Raw genomic sequence first — 13,587 nt, forward strand, 5'->3', positions numbered from 1 at the left:
CTGGAACCTCTGGACACTGCCACAGGACCCTCAGCACTGAATCCTCCACACCTTCCTCCTCTGTGTCTCCTGTGCAATAGGGGGGCTATCAGCAGGTTAGATTCGTCTAACTTACGCATAGTTCCCCATTAAAGATGGACACTGGTGAGGTCAAGTATATGTGTATGTATATGTACCGTATATATACATTTATTTTCATTCATTCTCAGGGATTTCGTGTAGAACAAACTCCTTTCTCTTTCTCGTGTTCCACAGTAACTTGGAACGTGACAGGGGATTTACAGCGCAGCTTCATGATGCTTCTCTAGAAGACTTACAGAAATAGGCCAACTGGAACAAATATATCTGAAAAAACATAGGGGGAGATTTATCAAAGGGTGTAAAATATAGACTGGTGCAAACTGCCCACAGCAACCAATCACAGCTCAGCTTTCATTTTACCAGAGCTGAAAGCTGAGCTGTGATTGGTTGCTATGGGCAATGGCACCAGTCTATATTGTAAAACCTTTGATAAATCTGGGCAATAGCTGAATAGATATTAGCATTGATGAGTTGAATATTTTTTTTTTGTTAGCTACAAAAAAAAGTTTTAGCCAGATTTTAGCTGGGATTCAATAGGAAAAAATGAAACTCTGTAACTTGTAATGAGAAAATGTAGAGGATAAAACACCACATATAGGGAAAACCCTGTATACTAATACACACATGGTGTAAAATAGAGATGGCTCAGTTGCCCCTAGCAACCAATCAGATTCCACTTTACATTTATCACAGATTCATGGGAAAATGAAAGGTGGAATCTGATTGGTTGCTAGGGGCAACTGAGCCAGTATCACTTTACACCATGTTTGATAAATCTCCCCCTAGGTCTAAAAGTTGCTATAAAAAATGCCAAAATAGTGAAAATTACTGGCAGTTTTTTGTATTTTTTAGGCCATTTAAAATTTGGAGGAAGCCAAACAATAAGAAGCATCTACCCTGCTGTTATAACCCTATAGCACCCAGGGCCCTGAGGATGAATGTCATTTTCTTACCTTACCTACCTCTGTTTTCTGGAACTTTGTAGTTTATTAGATATGTAAATGGATAAATGTAGAGCACTGGGGGCAGCATTACCACCCTCATTGCACCAATCTAACGAATATTCATCTGGTGCTTCGCAGTGATGAGCGACGCCCCAATATTCATTTGGTCAGGCGGGCGGGTTGGCCAGGCGTGTACTTGTCTTGTTGTCTTCCTCATATTTGGTTGCTTTTTATTTGTCCCTACTATTTATAATTATATTGCTACCCTTAAATATACATAACTGTACCAAAAAATAAGCATCTAAGCAAAGCAAAGTTTTCTATGATTAGCGCATGCAGAAAAATTGTATATGTGGGCTGCATTATAAGGTTGTCCAGTAGATGGCAGTAGCTCACCAGTGAATGTTAGTAACCTTTGCCAAAAATAGGATGACATATTCCAAGCTCAGCAGCCTGCAGTGCAAAATAACACTGATGCAATAGCATGTGCTTGTTATCTGTCTGTAATACTTATACTTATTGGGGGAGATTTATCAAACATGGTGTAAAGTGAAACTGGCTCAGTTGCCCCTAGCAACCAATCAGATTCCACTTTTCATTCCTCACAGACTCTTTGGGAAATGAAAATTGGAATCTGAGCCAGTTACACTTTACACCATGTCTGATAAATCTCCCCCATTGTACATAATTGTCTTCCCTGGGATGATGACTGTATGTTATTCAGTAAAAATTTACATTCCAATCAGCGTCATTACTAATGATATAAAACACTCTATCATATAACATGTTTACTCCGTGGCCATTTATTGGGAAGATCTTTAATTATTGGACACTACAGAGAAAGTCCTTCTTCTATGCATTGCTCAATAACAATAATCATGAATAATGCAGACTATCAATTCAGAAAAAAATCCTGAAATAACATAGATTGGTGGCTATTATGTGGTTACAAAAGATGTTGTTGGTGCCCAGTACATTGCTGTGCCCATCTGTGGTGACCCAGGGGGTTGCAGGAGCTATGGATGTTGCGGTACCGATGCGGCATTAGTCATGGGGCTCAGTTAGTGGCAGTTAGCTCTCCCTGCGACCCCTGTTTAAATGGTTTGGTTACCAATTTTTTTTTCTTTCAAATCAACTGATGCCGGAAAGTGCCAGAGATTTGTATTTTACTTCTATTAAAAAATATTCAGTCTTCCGGTACTTATCAGTTGCTGTATGTCCTGTAGGAAGTGGTGTTTTCGTTCCAGTCTGACACAGTGCTCTCTGCTGCCACCTCTGTCCATGTCAGGAACTGTTCAGAGCAGTCGCAAATCCCCATAGAAAACCTCTCCTGCTCTCCAAACTGGAAAGAATACCACTTTATGCAGGACATACAGCACTGATAAGTACTTGAAGATTTTTAATAGAAGTAAATTACAAATCTATGGCACTTTCTGGCACCAGTTGATTTGAAAGTATTTTTTTTTTTGGTGTGGACAAACCCTTTAAGTGTTCCTATTACCCTCCTGTGCAATGCAGTAGTACAGGACTTACATGTAGAGAGTCAGACATAATGGCAGAACAAATAAGTTTACTGGAACAGTTCTTAAAGGCACAATACAGTCGATACAATAGCTTTTGTTCACAAGATGCGTTTTTAGCTTGAGAAATTAGTTTGTCAGTTGTTCCCTTTAGGGTACAAACACACACCGCATATACGCTGAGTATTTACTGCTGCGATACGCAGCAAATATGCAGCAGATATGCAGCAGATTAGATCTAAATAACTGAACACAGCATCAAATCTGCACCATCAAATCTGCTGCGTATCTGCTGCGTATACGGTGTGTGTTTGTACCCTTAGGGTGCGTTCACACCTACAGGATCTGCAGCAGATCTGCAGCAGATTTGATGCTGTGTTCAGTTATTTAAATGAAATCTGCTGCAGAAAATCAGCTGCAGATCCTGTAGGTGTGAACGCACCATTAAGATGCTTGGAATCACTACGATAGCAGGTAGGCGTTTGGAATGTCTCTTTAGAGAATACTTCAGTAGGTCTTGGCAATAGCGGCAGGATGGACTACCTAGAGGGGCTTGTGTGCGCGGCACTCTGCTGCAGGGGATTCTAACAACTGAATAAATCCGTCAGTGCCGCAACCAGTACACAGAGTGACACATCCAGTAGCACAGGCTCTAAAAGGAGCACTGGGAAAGCCAGCCTTTGGTGTAATCCTTAGGTCCTGGTGAGTTTGTAGTGAAGCACGGTGGCGAAAAGCGGGGCCACTTTATCCAGAGGACAAATAGTGTATTTGCATTGGGCCCACTTGCTTCAAGGGCCTCCCTGCACCCAGTGGCGTAGCTACAGCGTTTGTGGTTGTGAGCGGGCCTGCCCCCTTGCTACCTTACTGTGTCACCACCGACAATCCCCCCGACCTCCCCAGGCTGCCACCACCGACCTCACCCATAACCAGACCTCAATCACGGCCGCAGCCCCCTTCCCAGAAGAGCAGCGCTGCAGCATCCAGCACATAGGATCCCGTCTGCATTAGTAGACGGCTCGGAAAACTATGATTGATGGCAGGGGCGGGAAAAATACAGAGAGACACCTAAAAGCTGGTAAGGACCCAACATGGCACCCCATCCCTCCCCCACCATGCCTGCCTGTAAATGAAACTGCTTCTCATAGCTCTACTGCTACTACTACTCCCAGCCCTACAGCTACCACTATTCATATTACTACTACTACTACTACTACTACTACTGCTACTACTACTCCCAGCCCTACAGCTACCACTATTCATATTACTACTACTACTACTACTGCTACTACTACTCCCAGCCCTACAGCTACTACTATTCATATTACTACTACTACTACTACTACTACTACTGCTACTACTACTCCCAGCCCTACAGCTACCACTATTCATATTACTACTACTACTACTACTGCTACTACTACTCCCAGCCCTACAGCTACTACTATTCATATTACTACTACTACTACTGCTACTACTACTCCCAGCCCTACAGCTACTACTATTCATATTACTACTACTACTACTGCTACTACTACTCCCAGCCCTACAGCTACCACTATTCATATTACTACTACTACTACTACTGCTACTACTACTCCCAGCCCTACAGCTACTACTATTCATATTACTACTACTACTACTGCTACTACTACTCCCAGCCCTACAGCTACTACTATTCATATTACTACTACCAGTGGCGTAGCGACCGCGGTCGCAGGGGTCGCCGCCGCGACCGGGCCGCTACCAAGGGGGGGCCCGCGAGGCCCCCCCTTACCACTGCACTGCCCGCCTCCCACACCCTCTTGTGATCGCAAGCAATGTTTTGCTTGCGATCACAAGAGGCAGGGGCCCCCGGCTGTCTTGCGGCCCCCAGGGAGCTCTGTGTGCGGCGGGGGGAGGGGGGGGGGGAAGTACTTCCAGCGCAGAGAGCATCGCGTTAAGAAAAAAACAGGTCCCGCGAAGCTCCGCCCCCTCCGTGCTAAGCCCCGCCTCCCGCCGGGGGAAGCCCGCCAGCGCATGTGACCTGGGGGCTACAGAAATCATGCAGGTGAGTATAGATTTTTTTGTTTTTAAGGGGATGATGGGGGTGTAGTGGTATGATGATGGAACAAGAGGATGATGGGGATGTAGTGGTATGATGATGATGGAACAAGAGGATGATGGGGATGTAGTGGTATGATGATGATGGAACAAGAGGATGATGGGGGGTGTAGTGGTATGATGATGATGAAGGAACAAGAGGATGATGGGGTGTAGTGGTATGATGATGAAGGAACAAGAGGATGATGGGGATGTAGTGGTATGATGATGGAACAAGAGGATGATGGGGATGTAGTGGTATGATGATGATGATGATGATGAAGGAACAAGAGGATGATGGGGTGTAGTGGTATGATGATGATGGAACGAGGATGATGGGGATGTAGTGGTATGATGATGGAACAAGAGGATGATGGGGTGTAGTGGTATGATGATGAAGGAACAAGAGGATGATGGGGGTGTAGTAGTATGATGATGATGATGGAACAAGAGGAAGATGAGGGGTGTAGTGGTATGATGATGAAGGAACAAGAGGATGATGAGGATGTAGTGGTATGATGATGATGGAACAAGAGGATGATGGGGATGTAGTGGTATGATGATGATGGAACAAGAGGATGATGAGGTGTAGTGGTATGATGATGATGGAACAAGAGGATGATGGGGTGTAGTGGTATGATGATGAAGGAACAAGAGGATGATGGGGGTGTAGTAGTATGATGATGATGATGGAACAAGAGGAAGATGAGGGGTGTAGTGGTATGATGATGAAGGAACAAGAGGATGATGAGGATGTAGTGGTATGATGATGATGGAACAAGAGGATGATGGGGGGTGTAGTGGTATGATGATGGAACAAGAAGATGATGAGGATGTAGTGGTATGATGATGATGATGGAACAAGAGGATGATGGGGGATGTAGTGGTATGATGATGAAACAAGAGGATGATGAGGGGTGTAGTGGTATGATGATGAAGGAACAAGAGGATGATGAGGATGTAGTGGTATGATGATGATGATGGAACAAGAGGATGATGAGGATGTAGTGGTATGATGATGATGGAACAAGAGGATGATGAGGGGTGAAGTGGTATGATGATGAAAGGGCAGGAGGATGAAGGGGTAGTAGTATTATGGTGGAGGTGGTTGTAGTATGATGATGGAGGGGCAGGAGGATGAAAGGGGTAGTAGTATGATGATGGAGGGGCAGGAGGAGGGGACAACATGGGGGGCATCTGTAAGGGGGATAAAATGGGGGGCATCTATATGGTTGATAACATGGGGGCAATCTATATGGGGGATAACATGGGGGGCATCTATAATAGGGACAACACAGAGGGCCATCTATAAGGGGGAAACATTGGGGGGCCATCTATAAGGTGGACTACACAGGGGGTGTATACAATAGGGGGATATGTACTATAAGGGAGTCACATAGAGTCAGGCTACCCACTAAATGAGGGTGTAAAGGGGCCAATACAGATGTGCAGTTTGTAGAGAGATGAGGATGGTGCCGGAGTGAGGAGACTAATATGTTTGTCTGGCAGATTCTGTGGATTCGTGGCTCCAAAAAGTTCTCATAATGGCCCAGGGCAGATGGAGAAGATGAAAAGGGAAGAACTCCGATCAGAGAAGACGTCCCCTGTGAGTCACCTGATATATTTGCACTGTAATGTATATGGTGTATAGAGCCTGTGTAGAGCTGGAGCCACCTCTATATGACTGGATGAGGTGATATTGGTCTATGTACAGAGGATTTTATTCAGTAGCAGCGGTTGTGTTAGTCAGTATGTGGTAAGGGGGGGGGGGGGGGGGGCCCAAGTTGACCTCTTGCACCAGGGCCCAAGAGACATTAGCTACGCCCCTGACTACTACTACTACTACCACTACTGCTACTCCCAGCCCTACAGCTACTACTATTCATATTACTACTACTACTACTACTATTACTCCCAGCCCTACAGCTACTACTATTCATATTACTACTACTACTACTATTCATATCACTACTACTACTACTACTCCCAGCCCTACAGCTACTACTATTCATATCACTACTACTACTCCCAGCCCTACAGCTACTACTATTCATATCACTACTACTACTCCCAGCCCTACAGCTACTACTATTCATATCACTACTACTACTACTACTACTACTACTTCTACTACTAATACTACTATTACTCCCAGCCCTACTACTCCTTACAGATTGGTCCCTATGCCGCCCATATTACAAAGACCGCTCCTCCTTCCTTTCTAACAGACTCTTCTTATAGAATGCTCCTCATGTCCCTCTCTTTCTCACTGCTCCCATGACCCCTCTGTTATATAGTCTACTCCCCATGGATAGATCTATTCAGGTCTAAGGTAATGGAATTGATTGGAGTGAATACAATTGCTGTAAAGTGCCTCGAAATGCGTTGGTACTATATAAACACTATGGGGGAGATTTATCAAACATGGTGTGAAGTGAAACTGGCTCAGTTGCCCCTAGCAACCAATCAGATTCCACCTTTCATTTTTCGAACATTCTGTGAGGAATGGAAGGTGGAATCTGATTGGTTGCTAGGGGCGACTGAGCCAGATTCACTTTACACCATGTTTGATAAATTTCCCCCTAGAAATAAACACAGAACCCCTTTAAAATTGTAGTACTGTGTATGGTTCATATTTCTTTGGAACTGATTGTAGAATCTCAAGGTCTAGAAATAATACATAGGGGCTCAGTAAATAACCTTCCAGTATTAATGATAACATAATGCCAGGATTGTCTGTCACTGCAACAGTTAAGCTAGCTAATGCCCAGATGGCCCCCGGCCCGGCTCCTCCCTGCTTGGTTTCTCTCTGCATCACTTGTAAGATGAGATATCAGACTGTGAAGCTGCCTCAATGTGTCCGGCCTATGCCCTGGTGCTTGCTTTCACCTGCATAACAATGTCCGGCCTAGTCAAAGCTTCAAACACTCTGAAATCTGTAGATTATGAAGTCTTTGGCCGTGTACAGGGTAGGTAGCCCTACAGTTTTTACGAGTGAAATTGCGGTGTCATTTGCACAGGTTTTTTTTTTTTTTTTGCATGCTCAACAAAGTAGGAGTCTAAACATAGCTGATCCTGGAGAGGGATCTGCCGGCCGGGTAATGACGCCATGACGCTATGTGTAATTACTGTACATGCACATTTTCACTGACTACAGCTTCTCATAACACATGGCATCCTGACACTTACTAGCTCAAAGCTGGCAGCAATCGCCCCCTAATAAAAGTCTTGCTCCCCTTCCCTCTTTTACCAGTGCTGCGCCACTGACTTTTTCTTCTTTCAAGGCCTGGGGATTCAGTTCACAGGTTGCAGGGACTGAGTTCTTACACTGCCAATAAACTCACTGAAAAAGTTGTTGTCATTGCCCACCATAGTAGGACACTTTTGTAGGGGTCTCTGTATAAGGTGACATGGTTTCTGTACTGGGGAGGGGGCATGATTCATTCCTGTACACATACCAGACTGGTATCTATCGAACAGCAGTAAAATGTTTCTTTTTGGTATGTAATGCTTCATGTAACATCTGGCAGAACATTTACTATATTGTTGTATATTTAAGTTTATTACAGTAATATTTGGTTATTTTAAATCTGTCAAAACAGTAATACAAGACTGAAGGTGTCCTGTGGTGTATGGCACCAAGATGTTAAAGGAGTATTCCACTCAAACATAACTTTTGATATGTTACTGCCCATGGTGAGACTAACAATTCCTTCCATACTTGTTATAATCTATTCATTCTCCTTCCCCCAGTATTGAGCTGATGCTTTCTGCTGAAGACACAAAAATCTGTGTGTGAGCTTTTCTCTCTGTCTCCCCCTCCACCCTCCCTTCTGAGACAGCTGATGTAAAGAAGTCCTTGGCAGGCTTTATCTGCAACATTGTAGCTTCCCTGTAATACTGGGAAGGTTATTCAGAGGTCAAGTTGCTAATGAACTCACTGTGATTATCCCTCCCAGCATTACAAAGAAGCTACAATAATGCAGATAAAGCCAGTCAGGGACTTGTTTACATCAGCTGTCTCAGAAGGGAGGGGGGAGGAGGGAGAGACAGAGAGAAAGGCCTCACACACAGATTTTGTGTCTTCAGCAGAAAGCAGCAGCTTAGAACTGGGGAAAGGTGACTGAATAGATAATAACAAATATGGAATGAATTGTTAGCCTCACCATGGGCAGCAACATATCAAAAGTTATGTTTGAGTGGAATACCCCTTTAACAGCAAATCCTCTAAAGAAACACTGCAGGCTTTATTTATTTATTTATTTATTTATTTATTTATTTATTTATTTAATACTTTTACTGCAGTGTCATTTGTTTTATCCCAGCTCAGCTGCATCCATACATTTCATTACTGCAGCCGGATCATGTGATCACCAGTCTGAAAACCAGAAAATTTCATGCACTAATATATAAGCCGGATGTCAGTCAACCCTATGTGGTGATTTCCTGTCAACTACAGGATTGTAGTTGAGTGATTTTACAATAGAAACAAAACATTGCACTTTGTTAGAATTGGCCGGCAGCTTTTCAGGTTTCTGGCTTTCAAGTCCATGCTCTCCCTGCCGCTCCTCTGTAGGTGTTGGGAAAAGCTGCATCCAGTGCTGGGAAACTGGGAGTTGGAGAAACTGGATTGGATCCAGCTTTTCCTGGCACCTGGAGAGGAGCGTCAGGAAGCGGCACGGACTTCAAAGCAAGAAGCCTGAAAAACTTCCGGCCGATTCTAACAAAGTGCTATGTTTCATTACTACTGTAAATTTGCTCATCCTAAATCATACGCTATCAGATCCCCCGGGCAGCTCTCTTCCCTCTGTGCCTTTGTTTTTTTTGTTTAACATGTTTCCTATAGGGTCTTTGATAACTAATGATTCAGTTTCTTATTTCATCTATATGGATTATATTATATGGAATATATATATATATATATATATATTTATATATATTATTTTTTTAATTTTTTTATTGTCTTTCAGGTGTATGCTTCAGAATGGTAAGCGTTCACATTTATGATGTTTCATGGACTGAAGCTTTTGCCATCCATCTTTAAGGTCCCATACACATTGGAGAAAAGTGGGCTCACAATGGAACAGGAGACTATCTAGTTCATATAGGGCCTCCTGACTCTCTCTAACACATGATATTGGGGAGAGAAGGTTTGGGCATATTCATGTCTATTTGGTGAGCAGGAGAGATGGCTAATGGCCAAACATTTGTCCGACAGCCCTTGAAGGTGTATGGGAACCTTTATTCTTTGCCATGGTATGGTTCATATTTATTTCTGTTCAGTCAGGTTTCTGGTTTACAAGATCACAGTGTGCCGTGCCACAATTCTTGCCATCAAAAATCAGAACTCATTATACTTCAATGGGAACCATCAGAATTTGCTAGGATTGGTTTGTCATCTGATCCATCATTGTAGTTATGGTTCCCTATAGATGAAAAGCTATGATGGTAGTGTGAGCTGAGCTAGTTGTGTCAGAAAGTTATATGGAATGGATATGGATTTGTAAATTGCTATATATAAAAAAAGAAATCCTTCCGGTACTTATCAGCTGCTGTATGTCCTGCAGGAAGTGCGGTATTCTTTTCAGTCTGACACTCTCTCTGCTGCCACCTCATGTAGTAGCAAATCTAGCAAACCTTTCCTGCTCTGGTCACTTCCTGACATGGACAGAAGTGGCAGCAGAGAGCACTGTGTCAGACTGGAGAGAACACACCACTTTCTGCAGGGTGTACAGAACATGAAAGCTTTGGCTGTCCAGAAATGATGGAAATTGTAGTTTTGCAACACCTGGGGTGCCACATGTTAACACCTGCACTTTATTTTGTGAATAATAACATAAAATCACATTGAAGACTTCTATGAGCAGGTCAAATTTGATCTTACATTTACCTCTATGTCACTGGGTGCAGTACACAGAAGGCGAGGCAAGAAAACTTGGTGTAGTTGGATGGGTGAAAAACACAAGACAAGGAACTGTACAAGGGCAAGTCCAAGGACCAGAAGACAAAGTGAATTCAATGTAAGTGTAACTAGCCCATAAGTGTGATAAAATATAAGTTATATATAAATATCCATTATATAAATGTTTATGGCTTTTTAAGAAGCATGATCATCATGGTGCTCATCTATTAAAACAAATGCTACAAATAGTATACTATAGTAGCTGGCAGACCTTAACAACTGGAAAAGCAAAAGCTTCTCCAGAGAGGAAGGTGAAACGCATCTTACTATAAAAGTCACTTCACTTAGTCCAATGGAAATGTGCACGTTATAACAATAAGAATCATGTATACTCTTAGGGCCCTACTACACGGACCCATAATTAGCCGAATTGGCCTGATTTGGCCTTTTATCGCTACATGTAAAGGTGCGTTTACACGTAACGATTATCGTGCGAATTTGCTATTTGCGATAATGATCAAATTCGAACGATAATCGTACATGTAAACGCAGCGAACGATCAAACGAGGAACGAGAAATCGTTCATTTTGATCTTTCAACATGTTATCAAATCGTCGTTCGTCTTTCGTAAAAAATTCGCAGATCGTTCCGTGTGATTTCGTTCGCCGATTTAACCAATGTGTGAGATAGGCTGTATCGTACTGTATAAACGCTGATTGTTATGAAAAAAAAATCGTTACTCCGACATTGTTAATCGTACGATTGGGCCAATTATCGTTTCGTGTAAACGCACCATAATAGAGACAACGATCAGCTGATGAAACGATCATCAGCTGCTCTTTTCTTTAGGTTCAGACCTAAAATCACGGCTGATGATTGCCCAAACAGTTAATACATTACCTGTCCATTCTCCCGGTCTTCTCCTGGGCTCTGCATGCTTTCTGGCACTACAGCTGCAGCTTCAGAGCGGCCTGTCTGGGCTGACAGGCCGCTCAGCCAATCACTGGCCGTGGCAGTCCCGGTCATTGATTGGATAAGAGGCCTGCCAGTTCAGACAGGCCGCTCCGAAGCTGCGGCCGCTGGGACCAGGAACAAGCGGAGGGCAGAACAAGACTGGGAACATGAGGGGTAATGTATTAACTGTTGTGGGCAAGGGCTGCATGGACATCACTAAGATGTCCATGCAGCTCTTGCTAAACAATTATCAGGCCGCGTAATAGGCCAGATAACCGTATTCATCAGCCTTTATCGGCCCACATAATAGTACCCTTACTTGTTGGTAACATGATGGCGACATAGGTCAAATTCATAGAACCGGAAGTCAAAGCTGTTAGTCAAGACTGTCCAAAGGTCAGAACAGGAAGTGCAAAGACAATGTAGCATTCAGTGTAATACCTATAACTAGGCAAGGTTTGCAAGTCAGGAAAGGTTTGATAGGCCCATACAATAACCTTAATCCATTAGCTGTATCTGCAACCCTGCAGCGCCCAGCATAAGAGCTCATTTGGAGCCTGGAGCAGACAGGAGTTTCGGATGTATAGGAGCATCTGTATGGTGACGCAGTAATGCATTGTAATAAAAAATTATTACTTATAAAAAATTTAACTCAAAATGCTGGATATTCACTGGGATATCAATGAATGGGAATATTCCAGAAGCAGTCCAGCAGCGGCACTGGCACCTTCTGTTCACATCTGTTGCCTTCCCTGACCATGCCCAAAGTAAGACTCGATTTTCTAACGTTACCATAGAGCTGCAGAGCCGAACTGAGCTGAGATGAGAAAATTATAATGCAGCAGGCGGATCTCGTGCTGGGAGGGAAGCAGCCACAAGTGATGGAGGACACAGCGCAGATGGCTCCTTTCCTTACATAATATACACCCTTCTACTGACAGAGACATAGCTGCCCACACTGCACATTGACTACACACCGACTGCTCTCAGCTCGTCTCCCTACCGCTGTAATTGGTTACACATTTGTAATTTGACAACCGTACAAGTTTACAGACGAAGGAAACGCGTCATTGATAGCCGGTGTTGGATAATTGCCCAAATCTTCCTGGAGTCTTATAGATGTGTAATCATATGGTTATGCTTCATGTGCTGCTGCGGATCTCCCCATCTGCTTCTTATTTAGACGGTATCTACATCTGCAATAGAGAAGAGTTTGTCTTCTGGCACAGCTCCTATTGATATCACAGTATGTTATCTGCGGTGGTCTTTAGGGCTGCTAGTAGTGCTGACAAAATGCTTAAAAGAATCAGTTAATAGCAATATCTGCTTTGCTATATCCCACACCGTATCATACAACTTTGCATATCCTTCTTCAAAGGACTGGTCTCGGGAACGACAGCCCGCTCAGCCAATCAATGGCCATGGTACTGGCACGTCTCAGTCAGTGAGCTGTCACCCCTGAGACCAATCCATCTCGGTGGAATCTTTCAGTTAGGAAGGGAAGATGACATAGAACACCAGGGGAGTGTGGCAAGGTAGGAATAGGCATTGCTCCCACCTAGCCAGAATCCTGCTCCAGACTGATGAGGGGCAACACCCCAAAACAGCTGTCTGTGGATGGATACCTGGTCATTTCACAGGGAGCAATGCACCTAGGATGTCACTGCATTGAGGACTTTAACTAGCAACAACTAGCAAGTGTTATCTTTGTCTGGTCTCCTTGAGATCAGTGATATGTTTCCCGTATAGCTCTACTAGGCATTGCCCCTGTTAGCCAGAATCCTGCTCCACACTGAGGGGTAATGCCTGTCTGTATATAGATACCTGGCTTTGGTGTTTCCCTTGTCATTACATTGACTTATAGGGCCAATTTACATGGTGGTTTTGAGGTAATGGGAAGACTAGTGGGGCTCAAAGAGACCAATCACAGACACCTTTGGTCAACAGGGCTCTTATTAAAGGCGAACTCTGGCAAAAATCCTTTTCTTTCAAATCGACTGTTTTCAGAAAGTTATAGAGATTTGTAATTTACTTCTATTTAAAATCTCCACTCTTCCTGTGCTTATCAGCTGCTGTATGTCCTACAGTAAGTGGTGTATTATTTTCA

General features: G+C 43.5%; 1 protein-coding gene across 1 annotated transcript in view; it reads left to right on the forward strand.

The window, feature by feature from the left end:
- The first annotated feature begins 7,457 nt into the window (after window positions 1-7,457).
- ACYP2 (acylphosphatase 2) overlaps window positions 7,458-13,587 on the forward strand; it is an 83,640-nt gene continuing 77,510 nt past the window's right edge. Inside the window, exons 1-3 of the mRNA XM_069954514.1 lie at window positions 7,458-7,593; window positions 9,595-9,611; window positions 10,535-10,644. Of these exons, the coding sequence (XP_069810615.1) occupies window positions 7,479-7,593; window positions 9,595-9,611; window positions 10,535-10,644 (242 nt within the window). The 5' untranslated portion in view covers window positions 7,458-7,478. The remainder of the gene's footprint in view (window positions 7,594-9,594; window positions 9,612-10,534; window positions 10,645-13,587) is intronic.

Source organism: Dendropsophus ebraccatus, chromosome 15 (genome assembly GCF_027789765.1).
Source record: "Dendropsophus ebraccatus isolate aDenEbr1 chromosome 15, aDenEbr1.pat, whole genome shotgun sequence".
In the NCBI taxonomy this organism is placed as follows: domain Eukaryota; kingdom Metazoa; phylum Chordata; class Amphibia; order Anura; family Hylidae; genus Dendropsophus; species Dendropsophus ebraccatus.